We start from the raw sequence: 27,353 nt of genomic DNA, 5'->3' as shown, positions 1-27,353 counted from the left end.
GCAGTATCTTCTGCCTTTAACTATGGATGCAGTAACTATGATGGTTTCATGACAAATCTGCTTTCACCAAGTAAAACAGAATCGATCGGTAAAAAAACTAACAAACAAAAAATCTGACCTTCTTTTTAACTCTTTCTTTCAAGCAGAACCCTTTAGCTAGCATGAGAGGATAATTGGCTGCAGGTTTGGATAATTCTTTTGTGTTTATGCGATGGGTCTGGGGCTCATGTGCGCCTCAGAGTTGTGACATTCTCACAGGCTTCTGGGACCTTTATTGCCGTGGCAATAATCAATATCGTTCCCACAGAGACGTCTCCTGGCTGGGCGGGTCAATACCTGTCAATCAGGGTTTGAGTGGTGGCACATCCCCTCTTACTCAGCAGCTACCACAGCCTCCTCCTCGCCTTCCCCGTCCTCCTGCAAGCATCGGAGGAGTGTCGTGTTTTCACAGGTCGAGCATCAAACGTGTCCAGCTGAGCTGCTTTGTTTCTTTACACGGCGTATGCTGCTGAACGTGTGACTCGAGCATAGCAGAAAATCACAGTTCACCTTGTCGGGACGATTCCATTCGATTCACAAAAATACCGTCGCCTAAGAATATTGCTGAATTAGTTTTAACAAACCACTTTCGCTGGTAGAGGTTTGATCAGGGATCGTGTGACTGAAAGCTGGTCCAGTTCAGGAGTCAGAGACACAAAACCAGGAGACTGGTGGTGAATCTAATCCTTTCATTTCAAACAGAAGACACGTCACCTCCGGAAGACATCAACGAGGAGACGGGGAACTGACTGAGACCGTGACTCCACAGGGAGGTGATTAAACACGAGGAGCAGGTGTGTTAATCCCTAAACCTGATCAGGTGTGACAAAGAAACGGGAAAGCAGACCAGACAAGGAGGTGACTCTACAAAGTAAAACAGGAAGTGAAGGAATCATAACAAAATAAAAGAATTCCATGAGAAATTAGCAAATCCTGAATCTAACACTAACCAAGATGTAACCAAGGAACTGTGACAGTTTGTGGTTTAATGCCTAAAACTCTTTGAGTGAGCAAATCAAAAAATCTCTAAAATACAGTTCATGTGTCAAACTCCAGGCCTGAGGGCCAGATATGGCCTTTGTTTGAATTGTATCCGGCCCGTAGAATCAAATTTTATATGTTTTGGAAATGGCCTACCAGATTAGGTCTCTATTGTTTCTCATTTTGGTTTAAAAAAAAAAACTTTTCAGTAATCTTTGATTTTGACAGAGCAACAAAGGTCTCATTAAACAAAATAAAAGAAGGAAAAACAGAGTCAAGTTTCTGACTTGAGCTAATGTGCATCACAGCAACAAAAACTGTGCTTAAATGTATATTTTTTATTCTTTTTATTTAAAAGCAGAATGTTAGCAGATGTTTTGATTTCTATTGAGGAATGTTTTTAACTGATTTAGTGGAATATGATAAAATACATTACTAAGAAACAATAATAAAACTATTCATATTTCTATATAAATTATGAAACATATTATAGCTGAAAACCAAGGTCAGTTTACACTTTATTCCTTTTTTTTTTTTTAATAAGTTGCTCTAGACTGGACCAAGTCTTTTTTTGATCCCTTTGACATGCCTCATTAGCAGTTTCTTAGTTTTAATATTTGACAATCAAAATTTGTTACAAAATTCCAGTTTCATCAAAGTGCAGGTTTCAAACAAATTAAACATTCCCAACCTCCCATTTTGAAGTCATATATCATTTTTATTTACATTTTTTTCATTATATTTTATTAAGTCATCACTTCTACATGTGTTTTTGCAGGTAAAATCTAAGTAACAGGTGTGCTTGTGAAGCTTTGCGTCGTGTTTGAATCAGAGAGACACGCGTGAACAGCTGTCATGTTTGTGGTTTTAATTGACAGCGTGAGGAGGAAGTTGCGCGGTGCTGACAGCAGGATAGATAAATCGACAGGCCGGTCAGTGGGCCGGCTGGTTTTTTCCCTCCCCAGGTGGCCAATATCGCTGTTTGACTCAAGCACTTAAAAAGAATTGCTTCAGTAAAAATAAAAGTGACCTGAGTACATTAGGTGGAGTCACAACAACGAGGCCTGGTCAGCAAAAAGGGAGCTGAAGCTCAGACGGAGGGTCTTGGCAAGGCGGAGAAAAATGAAGTCTCAGGAAGGATTTAATCTCAGCAACAAAACCTTTCAAATCTAGACTTTATTTATGATCATATGTGTCGTTACGGCTCAGCTGGAGCACGGCTGAGCCCTCTGATCAGTGCAAAGGAACTCTCCTCATCCTTCGTTACACCCCGGATGACGCTGCTCGTCTCCTCGTTGCCAAGCAACAGCGCAGCCACTGTCAAAGAATCCGGGGGGATGTTTGGGCAGCGGCGTGCTTTGAGGGGGGGAGGAGTGTGTGTGTGTGTGTGTGTTATATGTGAAAGTGTGGCTGTGGTGGTAGCAGAAGAGCAAGCTGAGGAAAGAGATGAAAACTTTGGTTAACTTCATAATCTTTACCCTAACACCAAAACTTTTGTTTTAATACAGACTTCCATCAAAGTGCTCTCCAAGACTGTTTTTTTTTAATTGCTGTGTGACTAAATGTAATTAGGTCCGTTTTTAAAGGTATTAAAACGAGTGAAATTATGAAATTTGTTGTATTTACAGCCTTGTTACTGGGAGGGAAATTTACCAGTGCATACACACACGTGCATAAAATATGCTAACATAATAATGCAGTCACAGATGAACAAAAATCTAAAGCCTTTACTGCATCTTTCATGCATCAGGTCAAAAAGAATTTAAGAAATCCATCTCTCTGTGGTTTGTTTCCTTCCTATGGTTCATTTTTCTTGTCACTCCACTAAATATATCATCACTTTAATTAAAGAATCAAAAGAAATCTTTACACACACGCTTTTAAGAGGCTGTGATCTTCACTCCTCATCAATAAACCTATATTAAACTAATAATGTAGAATTTTGTACAAAGCCACCGTTTTATTACGTTATTGACTCTTCAGTTGGAACCGCAGGAGTTTGCGTGTTTATGACACTTAAATATAGATTGTTGCTCCTTTATTGGGGGTTCCTTATAGTGGAAGAACAGGTGGTGGACACACACACACACATACACACACATGCTGCAAAAACACTTCAGCAACTCCAAATAGAACCAGAACAACCCAAGTACCAAAGATAAACTAACATAGAGCCAACAGATATGCCCGAGTTTCTCAGCAACTTAGTAAAATGAGACCCCTAAGGTCTGATGAACCCGTGTTTGTCAGCTGATTATTAAAATGTTTTATGTTCCCTGTAAGACTTTTTGATGTTGTTTTTCCTTCTGTTTTGATTAGTTTTTAAAACTAACCCTGAAGTTGATAATGAGCATCTGAACGGTTTGGTTATTCTAAGGCAAAGACCTCATGATTTATAATCAAGTTTAGACATCCGATATAGATTCACAAATGAAAGAAACTTGACAAACTAAATGTTGAAGTTAATTTGTTTTTTTTTGGATGCAAGTCTTTTTGTTTTCATGGGCATTTTTCACACTATCCTAACATATTTTTGGTTTGCAGATTTAACTGAGGCGATTTTATGTCTCAGTTTTGCCACTTTGAACTCCATGTGAGTTAATTTGCTTTTTCCTGTCTAGATTTCAAACTCTTAGAAGACATTATGTCTCTGTTGTGTGTTTTTGCGCTTCTTAAAGATAATTTTGTGTCTACTTTTATGATTTTTGTCCTTTAATGATCATTTTCCATTTCCTTATGGTTGTTTATTGTCTTGTTTTTGTTTATTTTGTCTTTCTCCGCCTTTTTCGTAACATTTTTTTTGCGTCACTTTCCTGGTTAATTTGTTTTATTTGGGGTGGTATATATCTATGTTTCAGGCTTCCAGTGAATCATATGGACCTTGATCCTATATTCCTGTTCGGCTTGTTCAGTAATCTGTCCATGTTTCAGAGTAAAATTAGTTTCTCCTTCGTAATGACCCTCCAACAAAGCAGCAGCAGGTAGATTTATAGGAGGAGAATCTGTGTTTGCCCACTGACCCTTTTCAGAGACTCTCCTCCCAATTTAGCTCTTTGTCCGTTTGACTCTGTGTTGCCTAAACAGCCCCCCCCCCTATAAATTTTAATGCCACGCCACTGCCTCTCTTCCTCTCTTCCTCTCTTCCTCTCTTCCTCTCCTTGTCATCCTCTGAAGCTGTGGCTCAGCAGCAGGGAGGAGATGCCTTCACCAAAGGAGGTTTATTTTACGGGTTCCCCTGCTCGCTCTGCCCTTTCTCTCTCCCAGTCTCTCATCGGGATGGTTTCACAGCCCACCTCGGTGGCGGGGCCTCCCTCTCCCCCTGCCAGGCCTTTTAGTCAGCAGGTTAAACATTGATTTGTGAATGGAGAAGCACAGTGGCAACTGAGTGCAGCAGTCTCCTACTGTTTCTGTGTACACACACACACGGCTGCTATACAGCCAGAACTAACGTTTAACACGAAAGCCACTGAGCCAAAAGGCCTAACTGATGTGTGTGTGTGTGTGTTGCTATTCAGCCTTTATTAATAAAAACCTTCTTACCCTGCAGGTTTATTTTATGTAAAAATACACATCTTTAATAATGCATTACATCTTTTTTTTTTTTAGCTTGCAAACTAATTTCACAGAGTTGCTTGTATTTCAAGAAATTATGTTGAAGATGTTGCATAAAAAATGTTACAAATGTCACAAGTTTTTAAAAATACCCCAGCAGAATAAATACTGCTTTTTCACAATTAACAACTGTGCACTGAAAATGTAGTATTCAAGTATTTTAAGACGCTGTACTTCAAGTACTTTAAGGTCAAACAACAGAATTCAAAGCAGTGTGTGCTCTTTTTACTGTTTTATTTGACAACATGAGCTTCATTTTTAAAATGTTTTTCCTCTTCCAACTGCAAACACTGATTACTTTTGTTACAAAATAATAATATATTCATAATTAGAGCTAAAATGTACTTCTGTAGTTATAGGTTCCATCAATAGTACTCAGATTATTTATTTTAAACATTGCTACAATACATTGTCAAAGCCCACTAAGTTCCAAGCTTTTTACGATGTGCACTTTTTAATTTCCCGTTGCTCGTATAGACAATAAAATCCAAACACTGTTTTTGAACAATTAGACATTCAGAAGTAAAACACATTTAAATAAATAAAAACTTCTAAATAAAGATCTTTAAATGGAAGTTTTAAAGCTCAGAACAAGAACAACAAGTTTAGGTTGAAACAAAACAATATATAGTATGATGGAAAGAAGCCCAGGTTCCCATATAAAGAGACATTACAACTATTTTATTGTGGAAAAACAGTGTCAGTAATGGGGAAGTAGAACCCAATGATGCAGACTAGGTGCACAACTAAAGGAATTTAATTAACACAAATGAAAAGGTGATGCTGCAGCAGGAAAAATACAAAAAAGGGAAACTGAAAGCCACAAGGAGCACGCAGGGAAGACGTGAACAGGAGCACAAGAAGACTAGCTGGTAACAGACAATATGACTGACTGATGACAGAGAGCACAGCAAGGGTTTAAGTAGACTGGGAGGAATGAAACAGCTGAGACTAATGAACACATGAGGAGCAGGTGAGGATAGATAACTGAGGTAAGAACGACTGGTGGGAAATGGCCAATTCCACACTGAGGACCAAAACTGAACACAAGGAACCTCAAAATAAAGGAAAAAAAAGAAAACAGTAAAATATGAACACAGTTACAGGACCAAAACGAAACCAGCCAACAAACAACAAACATAAAAATTAGGATCATGTCAAACAGCTAGTTTTGTTGAAAATATTAAATTAAATTCAAACTGTTTAAGATTGAAAAATTGTTTTTTCAAAGAAAGGGGAAATTAATTAAAAGTGGAAAGAAACAAAAAAGTCATTTAAGAAAGTAAACGAACAAATAAATAAGATTTTCTTTTTATTTATAGTGCAATTCACAGACTGTCAAACCTCTGTCCATAAACCTGAGCCTGAAAGGAAGCAGAGGTGAGAGTCAAAGTGCACCCTCTTGACTTTTTTCCCGCCTCTGAAAGAGTCAGAAAAGGCAGGGGGGTAAAAAAAAAAAAAAGAGGATTGAAGATGGAGGGGTTTGCTTTTCACCACTCAAAGAGAAAATAAAAGAGCAATGAATGAGTGACTGGTTGAATGAATGAGAGGCGGGCTGGAGCTGAGAGGAGCTCCGGCTGCGTTGGAGCTTCAGAGGTTAACTCGGCTTCTTCAAGAGGGATGAAAAAGAGGGGAGGGGGAGATGGAGGGGGGGATTGAGCTTTAAAGAGGAGGACCCCCTGCGCCCGGGGCGGGATCAGTCAGGATGATTTATTAGAAAGAGGTAGAGAGAGAGAGGGAGAGAGAAAGGTGGCGTTCGCAAGCGTCAGAAAGCTGCAGCGCAGACGCAGCATTTGGAAAGTGCTGATGTGCACGACATGTGGATGGGCCTGCTTCAGAGAGGACGGGTCTCCCCAACCACTTCCACGGCAGGCCAGCAACATGCCAGGACAGAGTGCGTGTTTTACGCGCGATCATCAAAGCGTGCCTTGGAAAGCAACACCAAGCGCTTGAGTTTGAATTATTTTGATGCCTTTATAAGTAAAAAATAAAATAAAATCAAAAAGACTTGTCTTTGAATTCACACTTAACCATGCCATTTTGAAACCATCTGAGAAAAACGTTGCCATAACAGGAACTTAGAGGTAAAAAATACAAAAAAAAGACATGCGCAATGGCTTTACGCAAAGACTTCCCGGCGCATATTTCGTGTGTTTGCTGCCTAAATGGACATTTCCAAGCACGAGGCACCCTCTGTGGTTTGTCCCGTCGTATAATTCCACACGTTTTCAGTCACTTTTCCACAGAGGCCCGCAGTAAACCCGGCCTTTCAGGGGTTAGAACGGGACTGCACGAGGCGCTGAAGGCACCGTTTTATCTCCAAGTGCCTCGTCACAGCGTTGCACTAAGGGGGGTGTGGGGGGTGGGGGGGAAGAGGATGGTAGNGGGGGGCAAAAAAAGAAACATTAAACGTCATGCAGTGGCGGTCAGAGAGTAAACAGTGTCGGGATTGTAATCTCTTTTTAGGAAGGAAAATGGGGCTGTTGTGTCTTTAAGAAGGGCTGCTGCTGGTCCCTCATCGCAGCTGCCGGCGTGTGTGTGCGCGCGTGTGTGTGTGTGTGTGAGTGAGAGAGAGAGAGAGAGAGAGAGAGAGAGAGAGAGCCATAGAGGACAGCGGAGATTCATTACTTAAGCAGTACAATGGACATTTATCACCCAGTGGTGTTATTCAAATTCAGTACCAAGCGAGGAGCTTCTCCAATCGCGGTGCGTCGCGTTTCTTGTCGGAGCTGCGCAGAGAAGAAGCCGCGAGGGCAGAGAGGCGCGCGACCAGTCTGTCAGTCAGTCCGAGCCGGGGGAGGAGGCAGTAGCTCTCCGGCTCTTCTTGTGCTTTTTTAAATCGCCATCTGAAGCTGAAGCTGCTCGCCCAGGGGCGGGAGGGGTTTTTTTTTTTTTTTTTTTTACTTGGACGGAGCGCGATGTGGGAACACAACCGAGGACGCACCGACGGGAACTAAAAGGGGGGCTTTCCTTCCATCCTTCTTTTTTTGGGGGGTGATATTTCTTGTTTTCATCAGCAGCAGCTCCAGACCACAGCCGCTCGACGTGCCTCCATTCGAACAGGAGGGGGATTTTTTTCTTCTTCATTAATTTAACAACCGTGGAAAGCCATTGTGCCGCTTTAAGGCACCAGAACTGAATACTTTTTCCCCCCTTTTTTAATCGATGACACTATATGCAGGTGCAGAAATGGCGTTCTCATCCTGCTGCTGCTCTCATTCCGGACTTTAAGGCGTCACAAACTAGATGTTTTTTTTTCTTTTAAATATTCTTATCTTTTAAAGACAGTTTAAATGAGAACTCTTCGGGGGAAAATCAAAAGATGAGACTTTGACTTTAAACTTAGCCCTGGAGGCCAGACTGAGAGAAAAGGTGCCTGAAGTCAGAATGTGAGGACAGTTTTCAGACAGGGAATGTGCTTTTAGAGAACTTTTCCAAAAAAAAGTGTGTTCTTTGGGGTGGGGGGGTTATGACTTCTGGTTAAATGTTGAATCTGTGCTGGAAGGAGGCGGTTTGAAAGGTGCAGAGAGAGAGACGGAAATGATGCAACTTCTTAACAAAAAAGGGGGTAAAAGAAAACAGTTTTTCTGTATCAGGGGGATGTGAAGGCAGCAGGTGCACCCAGCTGGCCCACAACTCGGATTTATTTTTAAAAAGGCTTTCATTTTCCTCCTTTTTCCCCTTCCATCTCCGCAGAAGATCTAAATACCGAGTCTGTTGCGACTGATTGTCCAAACGCAATTCTTGAGTAAAATCCAACTCAAGCCCCAAGAATTGTGTATGGACATCTGTTGCTGCAGACTCACATTCATCACTGCTGCCTGTGGCCAAGGAAATCAGGCGCCCCAGGCCTCAGAGAGAGAGAGAGAGGGAGAGGAGGGAGAGAGAGGGGGAGGCCTGTAGTTTGGTTTCTAACTGTAACGTTTCAGGTAAGATCAGTAAATCCCAGTCTGCACGAGGAGCAGGACTGCATGATGGGCCAATAAAGTGGAGGAAACCTCATTCTGCCTCAGATGTGTTTGTCGGCCTGCTCTCGCTGCGCTCTGCCCGATTAGTATTTACACTCTGTCGAAGATCTAATCAGGACTGTTTGTTTTAAAAGGTAAATATCGACTGGAGGCATCGACGAATCGACTGGATTTGGAGAAAAGTGTGTGTGTGTGTGTGTGTGTGTGTGTGAGGAGGGGTGAGGGTGGGGAGCAGTGGGTTTTAGGGCTCATGGTGAGGCCTGCGTGGTGCACAGAGACGCACGAGACGAGCTGAAGGTTGAATCATCACACACACACACACACGTAGGGAGGGAAGTAACGACTATATATTGCAATTTACAGGAAGATTGGCTTTTTAAAACAGGAAAGCATCCTCTTATATTAGTTCTATTAATTTATTGAGAATCCATTAGGAGCCTAATAACTCCAGGGTGCCTTCAGCAGGAAGAGCAGGGAGCTTCATTTAAATAATAAAAAAAGAATTAAAAGAAATTTAGTTTTTATGCAAAAAGGAGAAACAAATTTGTGAGAAACATCAGATGATTGATGCTGCCATGAACCACGTGATGAGCTTCTGGCTCCGTTTGTGTCACTTATTTTTAAAGAGGTTTTGTTACAAAAATTAAATTCGCCTAAATGTACTTTTTTTTCTTTAAAAAAAACTAATGATAGTTTTAAAAGAATTAAGCAAAGAAACATTTGTCTGTTTAGTCTATTTAAGGCAATATTTGTCAAAAATTGAGAGGACATTTTATTCCTCAGATGTGTTTATTTATTTATCTTTAAATTAAAGTAGCACATTAAGGCTAATTAATTCAAGTTACACACACACACACGCACACACACATGTATCCAAGCCAAAGTGTGTATTGTGGCAGAACATTAAAGGCTAACCTCTCCTAATTCCAGGGGATTAGTGTATGATGTTTGCTCCTGCAGGAATTAGTCGGTGTCCAACGCAGCGCCAGTTTTAATTCGTCATTCAGTTTTTTTTTTTTTTTTTTTTTACAAAATATTTTAAATCATCCAAATTATTCCTAAACATAAAAATGTTTTTGCACAAAATAATTTGTACATTTATGTAGTTAAATTTGACTATTGAAAGATGCAAAAATATTCATCAGGTTTTAGATTTATTTGTATGTGTAGATGAAAATATGTATATGTATATACATATTTATTAAATTATTTAAAACATTTGGGTATTTTTGAAGATAATGTACCACAGCTTCCACAAGTCTGTTTCTGCTCAGGTCTGTGCAGGGAGCCTTAAAATAAAATATTAATAATAAAAACAGGTAAACATATAAGAAAGCAGGCAGGGTGTTTTTGTTTGTTTGTTTGTTTGAATTTTCAAATCATTGTTTACTCAAAGATTATCCATGAAGAGGGGAAAAAATCGAATAAGATTTCAAATTTATAACAATTTGGATTATGATGTCCTATCATATTTGTGGGGATATTCTTTTAATTTAAAAAATGAAGTTTGCTGATTTAAAATATTTCTGCACAAATGATTAATCCAGGGATTCTGTGGGCATCCAGCTTCTAAAAACATTATTCCTGTAAACTCCTAATAACTTTTCTTTCCCAGTTATTGTTCATTCCTAGTTGTTTGGCTGAGCCAGATGATGATAGAATGTGTTTCCTCCTCTGCTGTGAGTATGTCTCATTATGATGTTAGAGGGGGGGCTGCTGCAGGTTGGAGGCTTGGATTTACCCACACATCACTTAATAATCCACAATTTATGAATGGCTGCACTGACTATACACCACAGTTAAAAAAACAAAACAAAAAACAAACCAGAAAATATTAAAAGCAAGTTCCAACTTAATCCAGTCAGGACACAAATGATAGAAAAAGCTCCTGATGTAATACATTTCAGCAGACAAAATGAAGAAATGGTCCTAATTTTTTAAATATATAATAATTTAGAAAAGCACCAATTTCCAACATCTTTTTGATCATTTCATGCAGTTTGGAAACGTCTCCCTCTCAGCTTCCTGCAGCAGCTGACACACAGTGCAACACTTTCTCCTCTCCCACACACACACATACGGAGCCCCCCTCATTAGCATTTCCTTTCTCCTGGCCATTATAGGCTGGTTTCCCGTTGCAAATCGGACTCCAGAACCGAGAAAAGGTTTTAGGTCGCCTTGGGCGTTCAGGGGAGGGCAGCCCGGAGGCTAGACCTCGACCTCCCGCAGTGGTCCTGTAAATCCAGGCCCCCCTCCTCAACCCCACCACTATCACCACACACACAAACACACGCGGCCTGCACCCTCCTAAATCTGATGAATATTCCATCTGAGCGTGGCTACAGGAAGGTAAAATCCCCCCAAAGTGTCTCCTAATCATCTTAAAATGCTGCTTATTATCACAGAGCTGGACTTGGATCGATCTCAGGATGGCAGATCTTCATTATTTAAAAAGAAAAAGTGTTTTGGAGAGGTCTCCATGTGCAGGATTCTATTAGTAAAGAAGTGGGATATGTGCATGTAATATTGTGCAAACAAATTCTGCTATGTAAGGAGCAAAAACACAAGAAAATATCATAATTATAATAACGAAACAGCTCACATTTGACATTTAAGAAGCATTCAAAGGGTTATTTATGACAACAAACTTTACATATTGAAGAGAAACTTGGGTAAGAATAATATTTTGCTAAAAGGTTATTTTACTCCTTGAAGAAATTTTTTTCTTGCAATATGTGACGTAGAAATAAAAATAATGCAACTACGGAAATTACACAGGTGCCGTTATTACAATTATGGTTTAAGAGGTTCTTTTTATTTTCAGCAATTAAAAAAAAGAAAAAAAATCCACAAGAATCAATTTGTGCATTTTTATATGACCAAATTAAACATAAAAATATATAAAAACCTAAATAAAATACATGATAAAAATATAAAAATGTAAACACAAAGGGTTTTAAACACACTGTAAGACAGTTTATTAAATATAAAACATGAGAGGAGCTATGTGATCCATCTATAAATGATTGAATAGAAATGGCAGCTGTAAAAAAAACAACTTTATTTATCCTTAATATTGTTTCCGTGGAATCCGCTAAAAAATTAGCTATTATATTTTTACACATTCTTTAAAAATATTAATGACTAAGGAAGATTGAAGGAAACGGGATGAGATCCAACCTTCAGGGCCGGTTTATTCTCTCTTTATTTAATCCCAAATTATCATTAGGGTTTCTGTTTTTTTTTAGATCTCCATCTTCTCCTTCTGCTGAACATCATCAACTGTCAGCCGAGGCTGCGTCGTCGCACCGCCAGCGTCCAATGAGGAGGCTTGTTGTTGGGATGTGGTAACGCGATGAGGGGGGAGATGTAGGTTCAGAGGATGTGGCGATAAGGCTCTAACGGTTGTATACGTGTCCAGATGTTTCTCATGTTTATCCTCCGTGAAGGGTAGAAATGAACACGACGTTGTCTTTGTCTTGTAGCTGATAGTCCAGCTTCCCCTGGAACAAGCAAACAAAACATTTATTATTAAGACATGAGCACGAGAAACGTTTATTATCCCAAATCTGTGTTCCCGTCGGGGTCCAATCAATGACAAACTTTTCAATTTATTTCCATCCTGTTCAGAGTCTTGTAATCCAATCAGCTCAGTCAAATTGAAGCATGTGTGCGTGTTAATACAGATGTATTTATTCCCCAAAAAGGACGAACACGTCCCAAAGCTGCTTCTACTTATATGAAGGAATAACAGCAGACCAGCAGGTCTCTCGATTTGAACATCCACACGTGCACTTTGAGCTAAAATTATAGGATTGGAAATCATAGGATATTTAGCAAATATTATTTATGTAAATGAAACATGGCTCAGATCCCCCCACCCGCCCACACACACACACACACACACACACACACACACACACACACACACCACCTGACAGTGAACATGACTCCCAGCGCTCACCATGAGCTCCCAGTCGGCATCATTGATAAGCACCAGAATCCCGGGCCTCCTGTGGGAAAACACACCAGGTTCAGGAAAAACTAACACACACGTACGTTAAAAAAAAGGTATAAATACTTCAGTATAAGTACTGCATGCTTACAGTGTCTCAGTCAATCAAAGAAAATGAAAAATCAAACTAAATTCACATGGTTTTTGGTAAAATATTTACATTTTTGTACAAGAATAAATAATTTCTTACAAATGATTAAAAAAAACAACTGATCATCATGTTAGTGGAATTAAAAACAATTCACTAAAAAGTTTTCAGTCTTTGGTGGTATTTTATTTTTTTTAAAATATTTTTCATAAATTACAATAAAGAAAACATGTAAACGGTTTTGATATTTCGGTATTTAACTACTGAGAAATTCTGAAATAAATACTTTTATGTGTGTGTTACATTAAGGGCTCTCTGTGTGGGATGAACGTGAGTTAAACATTTAAAATGCTTCATGTTTAAATTTGAGTAAAGAACTCTGAGTAACGAAAGTAAAAATGTTTTCTTATATGACGAGAGAAAAAAAGGAAAGTGTCATCAGAAATTATTGGGTTAAAATAAAACAACAGAGGATAATGGTGATAATACAAGAGGAACAGGGTGCAATCTTGTGAACAGCTTGTGTAATTTTGCCTCAAAAGAGGCGACTAGAAGTCATGTGCATGCAGAGATAATGCAGGAGGTGGACGCTGATGTTGCTCAGTCCTATCCACCTCACAGACAGGGACTCTGACGTCAGTAAAGAACAAGCAACGAGAGAGGAAACAGAACCAAACATGGGTCTGCATCAACCTAAAAGACATGCCAAAGAAAACAACAACAAAAACCCAGAGCAAGGCAAAGATTATATAAAACAAATCACACAATTTGTTAAAAAAAATAAAGGAAATCAGTACATGCAGGCAACATAAAGTACACCCAAACACACAAATCTAGTCTATAGGGTTTACTGGCAGGCCAGCCTTTTCTCCATTCATTGGTTAGATGGTGCTATAAATAGTCAGACACAAAGGCGGCTGTAAAAGTCAGCCATTCCTATAAGACCTGAACATACACACACGTGTGTGTGCAAACACAACAACCCACATACAGTCAGGTAATCATCCCTCTGAAGCCAATAACCTGAGAGAAAGACGTTTCTTTCTGGCAGCATTTGAGCTGTTTGAACTGCAGGGGGGAAAAAATGGCTTCCAACACACTCCGAAGGCTTAAAACGTTCCAGTTTGTCGGTGAGATTCTTAAGATAAGATGTTTCTTTTTTTTTTTCTGAAAGTGGGTGTCAGGTGCACTCACACGGAATCTCCCTGGACAAAGAGCTCGGGTCGTTCCTTCAGGAGGTTCCGTTGGATCCAGACCAGCAGCTGCTTCATGTCCCCTGCAAAACCACATCCACACACACACACACACACACACACACACACTGATTTCCATCATCACTTTTCAATACAATCCTGGACATTTACCTTCCAAATCCTGATTAAATTCACATTTCTTACTAAAATTTTATATTTTTCATGGCGGTATCCCCCCCCATCCCATTCAAAAAAAGGGATGCAGGTCCCCACTGCGTAACCAGATTTATGTCATACACTCAGACACACACACAGACGACCCATAGCCAGGCAGACAACAGAGGTCACAGGTCAGGGGTTAAGGGTCAAGGTGCGCAGTTCCAGCCTCCCGGTCGATGTGACGCGACAGAGGCACCAGGTGGGACGAGGGGGGGGGGGGTGCGTATCTGTGTATCCATGTATGTATATTTATGAGTGTGTGTTTGGTGGGGGTGGGGGGAGACTAGCATCATCGACCAGCAGCGACACGGTTCACCTTGAGTAGAAAATAAAATGAACTGCGCCCATTTTGAAACGTAAAACGGAAAATGAAATGGCTTTTTACACCTAGAAGTGCCAATTTTACAGGTTAAAACCAAGAAAACTTTCAAATGTGAATCCAGATGTTTTTACAAACACAATAAATTTCCGTTCTTCAGCCTCGCATTTCTTGTTAACGCAGACAAGACAACAAAGAGCTAAACCACCTCTAGGTTTTGATCAAATTCTGCCTCCTGATAAAAGTGACGCGTCGTGAGCTCGGATATTAGCCACGCTTGAATTTTCTATGAGTCTGACCTCTTCAACAATCAGACTGACCTTGTCTCAACAATGAGCCTCGCTCAGACCCATCAGAGCCACAAAGGCAACGCCATAGACAGGGTTTAAAACAAATCCCCACTAAAACACCAACAATGAATATATAATAGTTATGGCTATCATTAACTCTCATATTCGAATTGGTGAAAGAGCCTTTTGACTCAGCGTATTCGTGTGTTGAGTAATAAATGCTGAATAAATTCAGAAAAAAATTAGCACAATCATACCAATTTAATGTTTTCTTGCGAACGTTTTCAGGTTGTGTGTTTGTGTGTGATCAGCAAAGATTAGCTTAGAGACACAGGATCACACTCGACAGCAGGCCTGCGGTTGCAGGTGTACACACACACACACACACACACACACACACACACATACACACACAAAATCAAATTAAAAAGAATTGGTCTCCTTGACCAATTCCTGTAAAGAAAAAAGAACAGAGGAGATGAGATAAAAATGTGGAGAGATTGGGAGTAAATGAGCGGAAGAAAGCTTGAAAAGCCTCGGAGGATGACAGAGACTCAACCCGATTCAGGTGTGAGGAGATGTGTGTGTGTGTGGTACTGATCAAGGTGTGTGTGTGTGTGTGTGTGTGGTACTGATCCAGTATAATCAACATTAAAGCAAGATTCTTTAAAAACAAAAAAAACATAAAATGCATTTAAAGCGCAGCAGCATAAGAAGGAAACATCAGCAAAATTAATACTTTTATTTCTTTTCTAATTTGTTTAATTTTAAAAGACAGAATCTAAGCTTAAATTGATTTGTTAAAGTAAGTTTGTGGCTAAAATTTAAATATACCAAAACAACACAAATTGTAAAATACATTGAAAGGAGTTACAGTGGGATTTATGCGTCCAAAGATGAGACAAAGTTTTTATTTTCTAAGGATTATGAGGATTTCTTTTAGAGTTTAAAGTTAAATTATTTATCCAACTGCTACTGTAAGCCGACATGAACTGATTCCAAAATATAAAGAACAGAAAATAACATAAAACTACAAAAATATATTAAAAATATAAACACACATTTCAAAAATATTTGATTTGAAAATACTTCTAAAATAATGTCACTCAGGTTTATCTGCCAACGAATAACGATACTGCTGGTTTGTTATGGTTCGAGGCTTCTATACGTGTTAAAAAAACCTTACACACACACACACACACAGTACAGGTTAGTGAGTACTGACCTGCACCTTTGCAGGGCTAAAAACAGAACTAATCACTCCAGCAGTCATAACTCCTCCTTTGTGCTGACTCCTTTCTCCCTCTGCCTTTCACTATTAGTACTTCTCTCCACCATTACCTCTTATTTCATCCTCTCACCCATTTACTTTTTCCATTTCATTTCTCGCACACTCCCCTTCCTCTCATAAAAGTTCCTCTCTCATCTCTTTCCACCGTTTGGCTTCTTGTTTATAGCCTCTTCTTTAAATCAAAAACACGTTATAAGGTTGCCTTAGCTCCACACACAGGCGGACAGACCTGTTAACTTCTAATAATTAAGCTCTTCGTGTCGAAAATAAAAGAGGCAGTGCTTCTTTTAAATGGCATTTTTTTGTGTAGCGTCACACAGGTCTCAGAAGTGAAATCCTGTCTGAAGCAAAGGGCAACATAATGTAAGGAAACCAGAAGCTGAGTGAGATAAAGGAACAGCGAGAAGCTTAGATGTGAGCGATTCTGATAGCAGTCCAGGTAGCAAACAGACAGAAGAGAGGAGGGAAAATGCGTCACAGGATCCTAGTGCATCATGGGATATAGCTGCATTGAGTGTATGGAAAAGGGGGTGAAAAAGGCGCCATTTTGAAGTTTATTCAAAACCGTTCCCGCTTTCTTGTCCTGTGTGCCATTTTACCCTTTCTTATGCTTTTCTGTCTTCATGCAATTATGACGGTCATGTGAGGGAGGGGGGGAGCTATCCATCTTTCTGCTGATGTGGGACGCTACCAGAAAAAAAAAAAAAAAAAAGCGGGGAACCTTCGACCATGGGGGTTTTGTTGTGTGCGAGTTAGAGAAACAGAGGGGGTCGGGTCTTTCAGTCGAGGATCATCAATCATCGGCCGGGGTCAAAAAAGAAATACGAATGATTCAGAACCAATTATATCCACCTTCACCGCATCCCCCTCTGAGCTAGAACTCACTCACGGAAAACGCACACACACACACACACACACACAGGATTCTCCAGACACCCACACAGACAGGTCGAGCATCACATCACAACAAGCACAGACCAAAAACAAAAAAATGCTGAAATGTGTGTGATGATGCAGCATTAAACTCTGAACTTTGTGTCCTATTTGGAAAAAACACCACACACAGACACACACACACACACAGGTCAGCTGGTGCAGCAAGGTCATAATCAGGCTGACATTCCTTGTTCTGGTCAACTTTTGTCCGTTTGTTGTCGTGGTAACATCAGCACCCCGGTTGAACAGCCTTTGTTTTCCCAAACAGCAAAGATGCATATTTCTCTTATTTGTCCTCTTTCTCCCTGTGACACACATGAAAATCAGGCGAAAGGCAGAGTTTCTTTCTTTCTTTCTTTTTTTCTTTTTTGTATTTCCCCTCCGCCTTGCTGTGAAAATGAACCATTATATAACAACTATGAAATCTATTTTGCAAAATAAAATAAAATTTTGGGAGCAGGAGTGAAAAATATTCTGTCACCAAACTTTCTTGCAACACATAAATCTTATTTCCAATTTTGTAACAAGATATTCACACATCAGGATTATCAAACTTTAACCACATAGCCTGAGTTATGTTAAAAGGGTGACAAGGTGAATCAAGAAGCTGTTATATTTACTTTATATTTAGTTCAAAAGTTATTTTTTAGCTTAAAAGGTTAAGATTTGTTAACATTTTTCCCCACATCATGATGTATTTAGTTGTGGCCTTCAGGATAAAAACAAAAAGCTTCTTTTTATGCAATTTATTCACTAGATTTTGAACAATTTCACAAATTTTCACCTACAGTAATATTCCTGCACCAGTACTTCTCCTTGTCAATTTACAAATTCCACTTTAGTAACACTGAAAAGGTGGTGAACAGAATAATAAGTTGTATTTTCAGAACAGAGATGTGAACTCACACCAGACAAATGCCAACATGTGTGATACGTACTAACATAAAAGAAACCCAGAATGGTTTTGAAATATTTATTTTCTTCTTTGGGTTCATCAAATAAAACTATGAAATGCTGCGATACAGAAGCATCTTACGTGGTATATGGATTGTAAAAAAAAGGAGGAAATCTAAACAAACACTGCTGCCTTTCCAATCTCAAATATGGCACCTGATCTGATCAGAAGTGAAGTAAAGCAGCCAAGATGTTTGAGGAAACATTTAGACCTGAAGCATTGTGGACAGAAATCTGGAGACATTCAATCAAATAATGTCCTCTGCAGAGGTCCTCAGCCAGGTGGAGAACCAATGGTGTCACATTAAAGTAACACTTTATTAAACTTGTAGCAAATGTGGCAATGATGATTAAAAAATAACAACAATTGGATATATTCTAAAAGAAACCTTAATATTTACACACTAAAATACGTGTTACTGCCATGTGTTAACTACCTGGAGAGGTAAACTTGTGAAAAGATCAACATAAGATGTATATTTATGCCAGGTTTGAACACAGTTTTGATATATTTCCCCCCAGGGTAAAGAGCTGGATATGTTTAAGGTGATACTCACATGGTTCTGATTGGCTCGGGAGAGTCACATGATGTTCCTTCTGACCGCTGAAAAGCAGCTCTGCTCCTCCACTAAATAAAGAACCAGTTAGTTAAAAAAATGATTAAAAAAAATAAAAGCTATGTTATACAGGCTGCAGGATAAGAATTACAATTTTTTTTGTCTCTTTTATATTACTTAAAGCAGGTGAGTGAAAAAGAACAACAAGAGCTTTAGTGTTTTTAGGTTTTTGGTTGATAAAGTGCTGACAAAAGAAGAGAGATAAGTAAAAATTATGCAAGACAAACAAGTTTGTTTTAGGGAAAAGTTGTCAAAACTAAACTAAATATAAGCCTTCTGTACATCAGACTGTTCTTTAGGAAAAAAAATGTTGCAGCTATGTAAAATAATGATACATCCTTAGATATGGTTAAAAATTAATCATTTATTCTGTTGTGTATTCAAATGCATTGTACAAAAATGAGATTGTAATTTGTTTTTATTAATTTATATTTAACACGTGAAAATATTTTATTATACAGTCTGGCTTTATGTGTTTCTTGTTTGCTAAGAAATAATGTTAAATGCTTTTAATCTCAAATCAAGTTAAATGTTAGAGGGTTTTTTTTATAAAATTGGGCTGTTTTTTTCTTTAGCTTTACTGGTGTTGTGCCGAAAAAGGTACCCCACCAGTGAACAGGGCATTTAAAACATTTATAAAAAATAGGTAAAAGTCAAAAATCTGGCAAATGAAATCGTGTTTTCCCACTACCCTTAAAAACACATTTATCTAAAGTTGTTATTTGTAATATTTATAAATGCAGGCACATTTATGGTTCCTATGTCCTGCGTTTCCTACGACGTGGGTACATCTTTCGGTACAACACCGACGCTCGGCGCTAGTGTTTCACTGCTTCGTTCATAAAGCGAAATTCAGCCTTAGAGCTGGAAAACCAAATGTCATCCTGACAGACTCGACATGTGAGGTGGCCTGAAGCGCTGAAGAAGTTAAATGTAAACAATAAGCCATGATCTGAACAGTCGGGACAGTCACTCAGCGCCGGTTCTGTGTTCAGTTCTGTTCCTGTGAAGCCGTCAAACGAGCCCCAAACTTCCGGTTCTTACGGAAATTAAGCAAACGCACAACTGCTAAATAAGTCCCAAGGCGAGTTACTAATACAGAAAAAGCAGAAACATAAGTAAAACATTGTCGAGGTCCCTACCCAAACTCCAGATGCAGAGCTACGGGAGCTGCCATATTGTTGACACACGCAGGAAGTAATTCAGGGTCAGGCGGAAGTGACGTCTTACAGGGCATTTTTAAAACTTATTTTATTTTATTTTTTTTTGCTTCCGCCTAATTATCGCGTCTGCTAATACGTCTAAAAAGTACATTTATTCCTGAAGCTTTTAATTACATATTAGCCAAAACGTAGACCTTTTTAAGATGGTTATTATTTTCTTTTTCTTGTTTTGTTTCTTTATTGTCTAGGCACTATTCTTTTACTCTAAACAAATATTTAAACATGTTTAAGTATTTATTTCGGAGGTGAAATTTAAACGCTAACTCTATTATTGCTAACTTCCATTGAGATTTATTACAAATTTATTTCTCTTTTCATTGATATGGACAAAAAACATACATTTGTAGAACAAAGGTATGCGTTATTCATTTATTAATTTGTTTGCTTGTTTCTCATTGACATAATGTTAGGAGCCATAACTGTGATTTATTTTAAATTACAAGCTTTATGAATGTTCTATAGAAGTGGGGATTCACCTCTGCAGTGAACTTTATTTAGGTAAGTCATTGCGTAAAAAAGTCATCAGCAGCTAGAAAGAAACACTTCTCACACTCTTTAACTTTGCATATGTATTTTTTTTGTCTGTATTGAAGTGCAGAGGCAGGACATAAACTTGTGAATCCACATCTGTCTCCATCCCTCCCTCCCTCCCTTCCTTCCTTTCGTACATGCATCCTTTATCATACCGTTGACAGTTTAGTCCCAGGGAATATACATGGATGGATGGAGGGGTGTGGGGGGAGGAGAAGGGTGTGGGGTGTGCAGAGTGTGGATGGCCAGAAGTTTGAATTGCAAATCTGCTGCCTTCTGTTGGTGTCCGAGCCTTCTCAGGCCCTTCCTCGTCTTTATTCATGTGTTAATGAGGAGCGAGTGCAGAAGCAGACAGACAGATCGAGCTGGACCTGGCGGAGGGGGGTGGGGGGTGGAGGGCGTGTGAGGCATGGGTGAGGAGGTCCTCAGACAGCTGAGGCTGCAGTGGACGTTTTGGAAAACATGATGATGGTGAGACCAAAAAAAAAAAAAAAACCCTCTCAAGTAATAGCAGTGAAGACATGAGTGCGAAGGGACTTAGAGACGCACAGCTGTGGGCGGGAGATGTTTATGAGCTGCAGAGGAGTGATCACACTTCCTGTCATGTCTTTAGCTGCACTGACGTTCATGTTCAGCTCTTATGAACGAAGCCCCAGATTTCTGTTTAAGGATTCTTTACATTCTAGAATGACATCAACCATTTCGATCGTCTTGATTTGATTGCAGCTTTAAAATAAGAGGCCCAGCACTCCTTGAAGGAATGCATATCGCCCGCCGCCTTTCATGTCAGAGCTTTAGCTTAAGATCATCTTGTGTTGAGAAATGACTGAGTTGCAGCCATTTTGGTCAAACCTTGAAAGTAACGTGATGCACATTCTCATGTGAAGTCACAAGATGTCCCGCTCAGATGATGTTTTGTGAATCAGAGTCTTTAATAAAGATATTGTGCAAGCTGTTAGCGCTCAGAATGTGTATTGGGGACCACCTTCAGCTACGACCACATCAAATCTTCGGCTCATATCTGTAAAACTGATTTAGTCATAGCTGTGGCAGCCATTTTAAATCAAGTTGTTTGATACATGTCTAACTTATCCCGTACAAAAAAATCAGCCTGATTTCTCCTCTTACAGCAAATCCTAATAACTAGAGAATATCTGACATCTCCCTCAAACAATGATCCGCCCCGATTCCACAAAAATCCAGAGTCTTATATTTTAACCTGTCCTTTTTCCAGCTCCACCAACATCCTCCGAGTAACGCTGCCAGACCCCACCGAGCCAAGGTCACACACGATCAGATGACAATGAGCAACACGACAGATTATCTTTAGAGGGATTGTGGGGGGAGATTAGGGGGTCTGAATTGATGATGGCTTGCTGTCGGAATCACTTGGCTGACAGGCCTGGAGGAGCTCGGTTCTGTTTCCAGAAGAAGAAAAAATAAAGAGCTGAAATTAACATGATCCCAAAGCAGAGAGAATCCTCTTAGAGATTACACCCAGAACATGTTCTGCCTCTGGAACCGCATAGAAACCGGAGACAAAGAGAAGCAGAGTATCTTATTGTTGTTACAGATTACACAGTGTTGTATCATGTTTGATTGTCCTGTGCTACTTTTTGTTTTGTTCTCTCGCTGTGTGTGTGTGTGTGTGTGTGTGTGTGTGTGTTTTAGGCCTGGAATAAACCTCCCTCCCATCCTGTCTAACAGTCCTCCTCATGCCTCCTTCATCAGGAGGGTAAGCAGCCACAGCAGTACTCCTGCAACATCTGTCCTATAGCATGCACCCATGATAACAAAAAGCACACATTTATGCACAAATGCACATATGAATATTTGAGGAGTCACATGCATTGATACACACTCACACACACACACAGACACACACACACTCCATCTGTTCTTTTTCCCTCCTGCTGCCATCAATGTGGGTTTATATCTGCAGAGCAATGCATGATGCTTCACAGAAAGCGCATGCTTAGTGCACGCCAGAGGGAGCATTTGTCCTTAATACCTGTTTGTTTTAGCATATTGTCCACTTGAAACTCTAACAGAAGATCCAAAAGTGTTCCGATTTGTTAATAATCCAAGAAAACACTAATGAGGAAGAAGAGTCTTCAGCTGAAACCCAGGAAGTAAGACACTTCCAGGTTCCTAAACCAAAATAAATATTAAGATGTTGATGGAAAGATGAAGGCTTTGCAATTTGTGCTCATAGGAAGAATCTGATTTTGTTTGATAGTGAAATGCTGTCCCCTGCTGGCCTCCAGTATGCATTAGAAAACAGTGGCTCTAAAACATTCACGGTAAAAAGTATACACAGTTCATTTTCAAAATGGGAGAAGATTAAAAAAGTTTAATTTACGAAACCCCAATGAGACTCAAGTGTGGAGATATATACTGAATTAAAACTTACTGCTGTCCTAAACAATCAATATGCTACAAGATAAAATGTAGGAACATTTTTCTTCACTGTGGTTTCTTGTAAAAACTGGATGCCATAATCTGAAGAAGTAACGATAAATTAATACATTTTTATGTCTTTTATGTTTAATATGCAGACAGTTGGGCTAAATCTGACATATTTACAGAGAGTTTATGGTCAACAGCTCTGCTTCTGGCTGATTTTATTAGTTGTTTAATTGATTGACTGATAATGGTATTGTTGATAGATTTATATTAAAAACTATAAAAACTTGTAAAAATATGGCAACTATCTTATTTAAAGTTGTTTCTCTCTTCTATAAAACCAATCATAAAAGTTTACGGTTGGTTCTGTCTCTGTTTTTACCACCAAATATGAGGACTTTTACCCTTTAAATGTTGTAGCCTTAATTAGCTTTGAGAAGCTGAGTGCTGCAGTCAACAGATCAGATCCTCTGAGGAAACAAAGTGGCACAATTTGAACCTACCGATGACCAAAAAGTAATTTTACCCACAGTTTTACTGCTCTGGTGTGTTTTTATGATGAATATTCTAAAACAGGGGACCTCAAATGGCAGAGCCAAATGATGCCTTATTGGACTCAGATCGGTTTGGTGAATTTCAATAAATTTCATTTATTTGTTTACTGTCTTTCATTTATGGTAGTTTATAGCAGAGCAGTCCTCAGTCCTGAACCAGACCAGGATTAATTCTTATCTGGACCCAGATCGATGGGTAAATTTGAACAGAATGTCTCTTTAGTACCTGCTCATATTTTCTCTCATTTATGGTAACTCATAAGGGTCCCCTCTCTTAGAATTAACTCACTTTACATAGAGGCTAGAAGTGCAACATCCTTCTGATTTTTTTCTGCATGTACTACATATAAACATGTATACTTCTTCTTTTTTGTTTGGATGGTTTTGGACTTGGTGGACCTCGCTAAATTTTAATTGATGACCTCCGCTCTGCGTCACAAACTAACTGATTAAAATATGAGAATTAAAGGGGGCAAAAGCAGAAACCGATCAAATTTGATGCTTCACCAAAACCAAACAAGCACCAGTCAGAGCAAGGAATCCAACTCATGGACACAAGCAATCATTTTATTGGAAAAAAGGGAATTGCTATGTACAGTACAAAAAAAGAGATCAATCCTGATTCATTTCCCGACTTTTTGCTTCTCTCTTCATACAAATAAAAACACGTTACATCGTGGTCAATGTTGTCAGTGAAACCTAAACCAGTAGGCATTCTCTTGGTCTCAAAACACACAATATTGTCTTATTTATCTCTGAGTGTATTTTTTATTACTTTATTTATTTCTTCTTTTTGCTGACTTCTTTTGGAACTAACCCATGGTTCCAACTCTGATCTGTACAGCCGACTTCCAGAATAAAAATAAATTATAAAAAACGGGAGTTTAAACACAATCCAACATCCGCTGAAGGATTTTAAATACCTAACACTGTGGCAGAAGGAACATTTTCTGAAATATTTCCAGTTTGATATCAAATGTTTCTCCCATTTTGTTGGCTTGGATGAGAAATGTTTTAAATTTCCTTAATTATTCTGGAAAACACTCATCGTCTCGGTGCTCTCCGTCGTTGATTGAAACAATTGCATAGCTCTGAGAGTTGGCTCCGGCCCTCTCAGACCAATTCAACAATAAAACACTGAAAATTTCAACCAAAAGTTAAATAAATTAATCATTTTTACAGTCAATTAGCTGAAAGAAAATCATACATCCGGAGGACCATTGTACAATCAAACAGAACAAAAATTTAAAATGAAAATTTCCCTGCCAAGTGTCATTAAAGATATCCCACAGAGACAACATTTTGTCATTAAATCATTTGTATATTTCTCATATTTGTGTTTAAATTCATATTAAAGCAACATTTTACTTGGTATAACATGTACAGCTGCATGCATCGACCATGTCAACGAGCTCATTAACTGAAAGCATGTTTATAAATGTTCAAGTGAAACATTGCTTTAACTAAATTTAAAATGAACACATTCCACTTTTAGTCCGCATTTTGCTAATTTTAGCCACATTCTTTGTGCACAGGACACACAATATGAAATGTGTTGAACAGCTAAAACAGAGGGAGCTCGCTCCGTCTTCTTAACTCAGCTGCAAATGTTTCATTTCAGATACATTTATTGATGCATGCCTGGTACATTTTTAATGGGATTCAATGGGACTGATTGATACACGTTGAATGAGGTTTTAACCATGATGATGAGCTCTGAGATTCCCGTGAGTTTCATGAAGACATGATTACAATGTTTGGATTTTTTTTATATAATAACAAATAAATAAGACCAAAAAAAGATGATGATGTACAGAAATGAACACACACACACACACACACACTAGACATCTACTTGTGATCTATGTAAGCTATTTCTGCTACAGTGTGTGACAGCGGTGGAGTGTTCGTGTTTTTTTCTTAGCTTTATTTGGCCCTTAGGGCACACCGTACAAATGTTTCTGTCTGTACTACAAGAGCAGAGCTTCTTTTCTCACTTTGCTCGTCTCCACACCTTTGCTTTTTAAATATTTCAGCGCTGGGTAAGTCCATGGGAAGGAAGAGAAGAAACTGCCACATTTTGAGTGAAACTCTCCGCTCTGGGTTTCTCGTGCTCTTTTAGCTGCCTTCTAACTCACTCTCAAACCTCTCCAAGTGTTGGAGCTGGGCTCTCCTACGTCATTGAGTGTAATGCAAGAGAAAACCCCACAGCTCCCATCATACAGTAAGTGGTAAGTGCAATCATGAATGTTCTGGTGGCGTGGAGAGTCGGGGCAGATGCTATAGCTCGCTGTGTCGCACAGGAGGTTCTAGTTTGTGAGACAGGGCTGTGAGAACTTTGTCGAACTTCTCGTAGCGTTCCGATTGGCTGCCCTCAGAACCGCGGCTGCCCCACAGGAGACGCATCTGGAACTCGGTCTGGAAGATCTCGCGTATCTCTGCCCTCTCCTGAAAGCCTGAAGAAGAGAAAAGAAACGGTTACTCTGTGTGGTCTGCAACAAGCAAAGAGAAACAGAAGTTTAAGTAATTAAAAAGAAATAACCAGGGAGAAAATGGCATTTAGATAAAATGGTAAAACCTGACTGTTTATCCAAATCCTAGAAAACCACACAACATCTGAAATAAAACAATCACTGTAGATTTTGTTAAACTTATTTTGTTAAACTTTGTCCATGACAAAGTTTTTAACAAGGATCGTGTTAGAGCTCAGAATGCATGTTGGGAATCAGTCTCAGCTACTACCACAACAACTGGAATCTAATATCTTTAAAACAGGCTGAGTTATAGCCGTCTTTATGATTGCTAAGGTCAGTTAACCTTGATTGAGGTCGACTCTGAATTGTAATCAGTTTCTGAGAGTTTCATTAAAATCTGTTCAGTGATTCACAAGATATTTTGCTAACAGACAAAATATCAAACAGGCGCAAAGCTTTCTGGACTGTGATGCAGTGTCTCTTCTGCATTACGACAACTAAACTTTCAAATTTATTGCAAGAAAGAATAATATTAAGTGAAAAACTGCAAAAATCTACTTGTGAAGTCCAATTCTTTGTGACCAGAACCCCTAATAATCTTTGTAAAGCTTCAAATGGGTTTCAGCTTTTAGAAGCGCTCGCTCTGTTGTGAGTCTGACCACTTGTAACAAATTTAGAGTACAGTATTTTTGTCACAAGACAAAACAATCCTCTATTCATTTTAATAGAAGAACAGAAAGGACAAAAAAAGAAGTATCTGAATATGGGCTTATAGAAACACTGATGACAGGAGCAGACTGAGGTCAGGAGGATCAATAACAGGTTCTAACAGGAAACAGAGGCATGAGCTAAAAGCTATTGACAGGCTGTTCAATAAAACAGTAATGGTCTCAAACGGAGAACCAATAGTGAGGTATCAGGATCGATACAGTCAACATAGTAACCACACACATACGATCAATATGTCAAATCTGCGGTGCCATGACACTGAGCACACATTATTTACAACAAGGTATCTGCAGACTGATACATATTGAGTGAGCAACAAGAAAACCTGAAGATCAGATCATCTTTTGAGTTATGCATCTTTGAATGTATCTTTTATAAAACAAGAAGCAAAGGTTTTGATCAGTGTGAGGAGATCAGGAAGGCCTTACCCTGCAGTTTGGTCTCTGTGTTTGTTCTGTAGATTTCCCCGTGATGAGCGATGCTCCGTGCCGCCTCCAGGTGGAACATGACCACGTCCACTCCCGCCTCGGAGCTCTCCCACGGCTCTGGCACCTCCCCGACGGCCGCGCCGCGCTCCAGCAAAGACAGGACAGGGAGGATGTGGGGGAAGGACGTGCTGGACACGACGCTGGACTCTGGAAGGCAATGAGAGGTTGGAGATCAGCTGTTAATGGACACGGGCGTCCATATTTCTGAGTGAAACAGCGGACAGCTAAAGAGGACCTCACCTTTGCCATCATTCATGTTCTTTAAGAACGGTTTGAGTTTCTTCTCATACAGAATAGCTCCTTCTGTGTGTCTCTGACGTAACGTTACCCATGTCTGCTCCAGGCGGGAGATCTGATGGAGCCAGGGATAAACATTTTTAAAGCACATTTATAAGACCGAGGGAAAGCTCTGCTTGTGTCAGCAGG

The 27,353-nt window shown here is 39.3% G+C and overlaps 2 protein-coding genes across 5 annotated transcripts in view; both read right to left on the bottom strand.

Annotated features, from left to right (window-relative positions):
- Positions 1–11,646: 11,646 nt before the first annotated feature.
- urm1 (ubiquitin related modifier 1) lies at positions 11,647–19,748 on the bottom strand. Its single transcript, XM_017410498.3, has 5 exons — positions 19,665–19,748; positions 18,463–18,533; positions 13,898–13,979; positions 12,565–12,613; positions 11,647–12,103 (listed from the first exon to the last, which is right to left on the bottom strand). The coding sequence occupies exons 1-5, from the start codon at positions 19,697–19,699 to the stop codon at positions 12,035–12,037; spliced, it is 306 nt and encodes a 101-aa protein (XP_017265987.1). The 5' UTR covers positions 19,700–19,748; the 3' UTR covers positions 11,647–12,034.
- Positions 19,749–23,782: 4,034 nt separating this feature from the next.
- Positions 23,783–27,353, bottom strand: part of sh2d3ca (SH2 domain containing 3Ca) — a 63,444-nt gene continuing 59,873 nt past the window's right edge. For all 4 annotated transcript variants that reach the window (XM_025004736.2, XM_025004737.2, XM_017410704.3 and 1 more), the window contains 3 exons: positions 27,168–27,279; positions 26,868–27,074; positions 23,783–25,692 (listed from right to left, as the gene is read on the bottom strand). In XM_025004736.2, coding sequence (XP_024860504.1) covers positions 25,517–25,692; positions 26,868–27,074; positions 27,168–27,279 — 495 coding nt within the window. In that variant the 3' untranslated portion in view covers positions 23,783–25,516. The remainder of the gene's footprint in view (positions 25,693–26,867; positions 27,075–27,167; positions 27,280–27,353) is intronic.

This window comes from Kryptolebias marmoratus, linkage group LG14 (genome assembly GCF_001649575.2).
Source record: "Kryptolebias marmoratus isolate JLee-2015 linkage group LG14, ASM164957v2, whole genome shotgun sequence".
Classification (NCBI taxonomy): domain Eukaryota; kingdom Metazoa; phylum Chordata; class Actinopteri; order Cyprinodontiformes; family Rivulidae; genus Kryptolebias; species Kryptolebias marmoratus.
The sequence above is the reverse complement of the archived record's forward strand: the minus strand, read 5'-3'. Positions and strand labels throughout refer to the sequence as shown.

Coding starts and splice junctions, on each gene's coding strand:
- urm1 (XM_017410498.3), bottom strand. CDS start 19,699: ATGGCAGCTCCCGTAGCTCTGCATCTGGAGTTTGG. Junction 18,534..19,664: donor GCTCTGCATCTGGAGTTTGG/GTAGGGACCTCG, acceptor TTCTTTATTTAG/TGGAGGAGCAGAGCTGCTTT. Junction 13,980..18,462: donor CCCGAGCCAATCAGAACCAT/GTGAGTATCACC, acceptor GTGGTTTTGCAG/GGGACATGAAGCAGCTGCTG.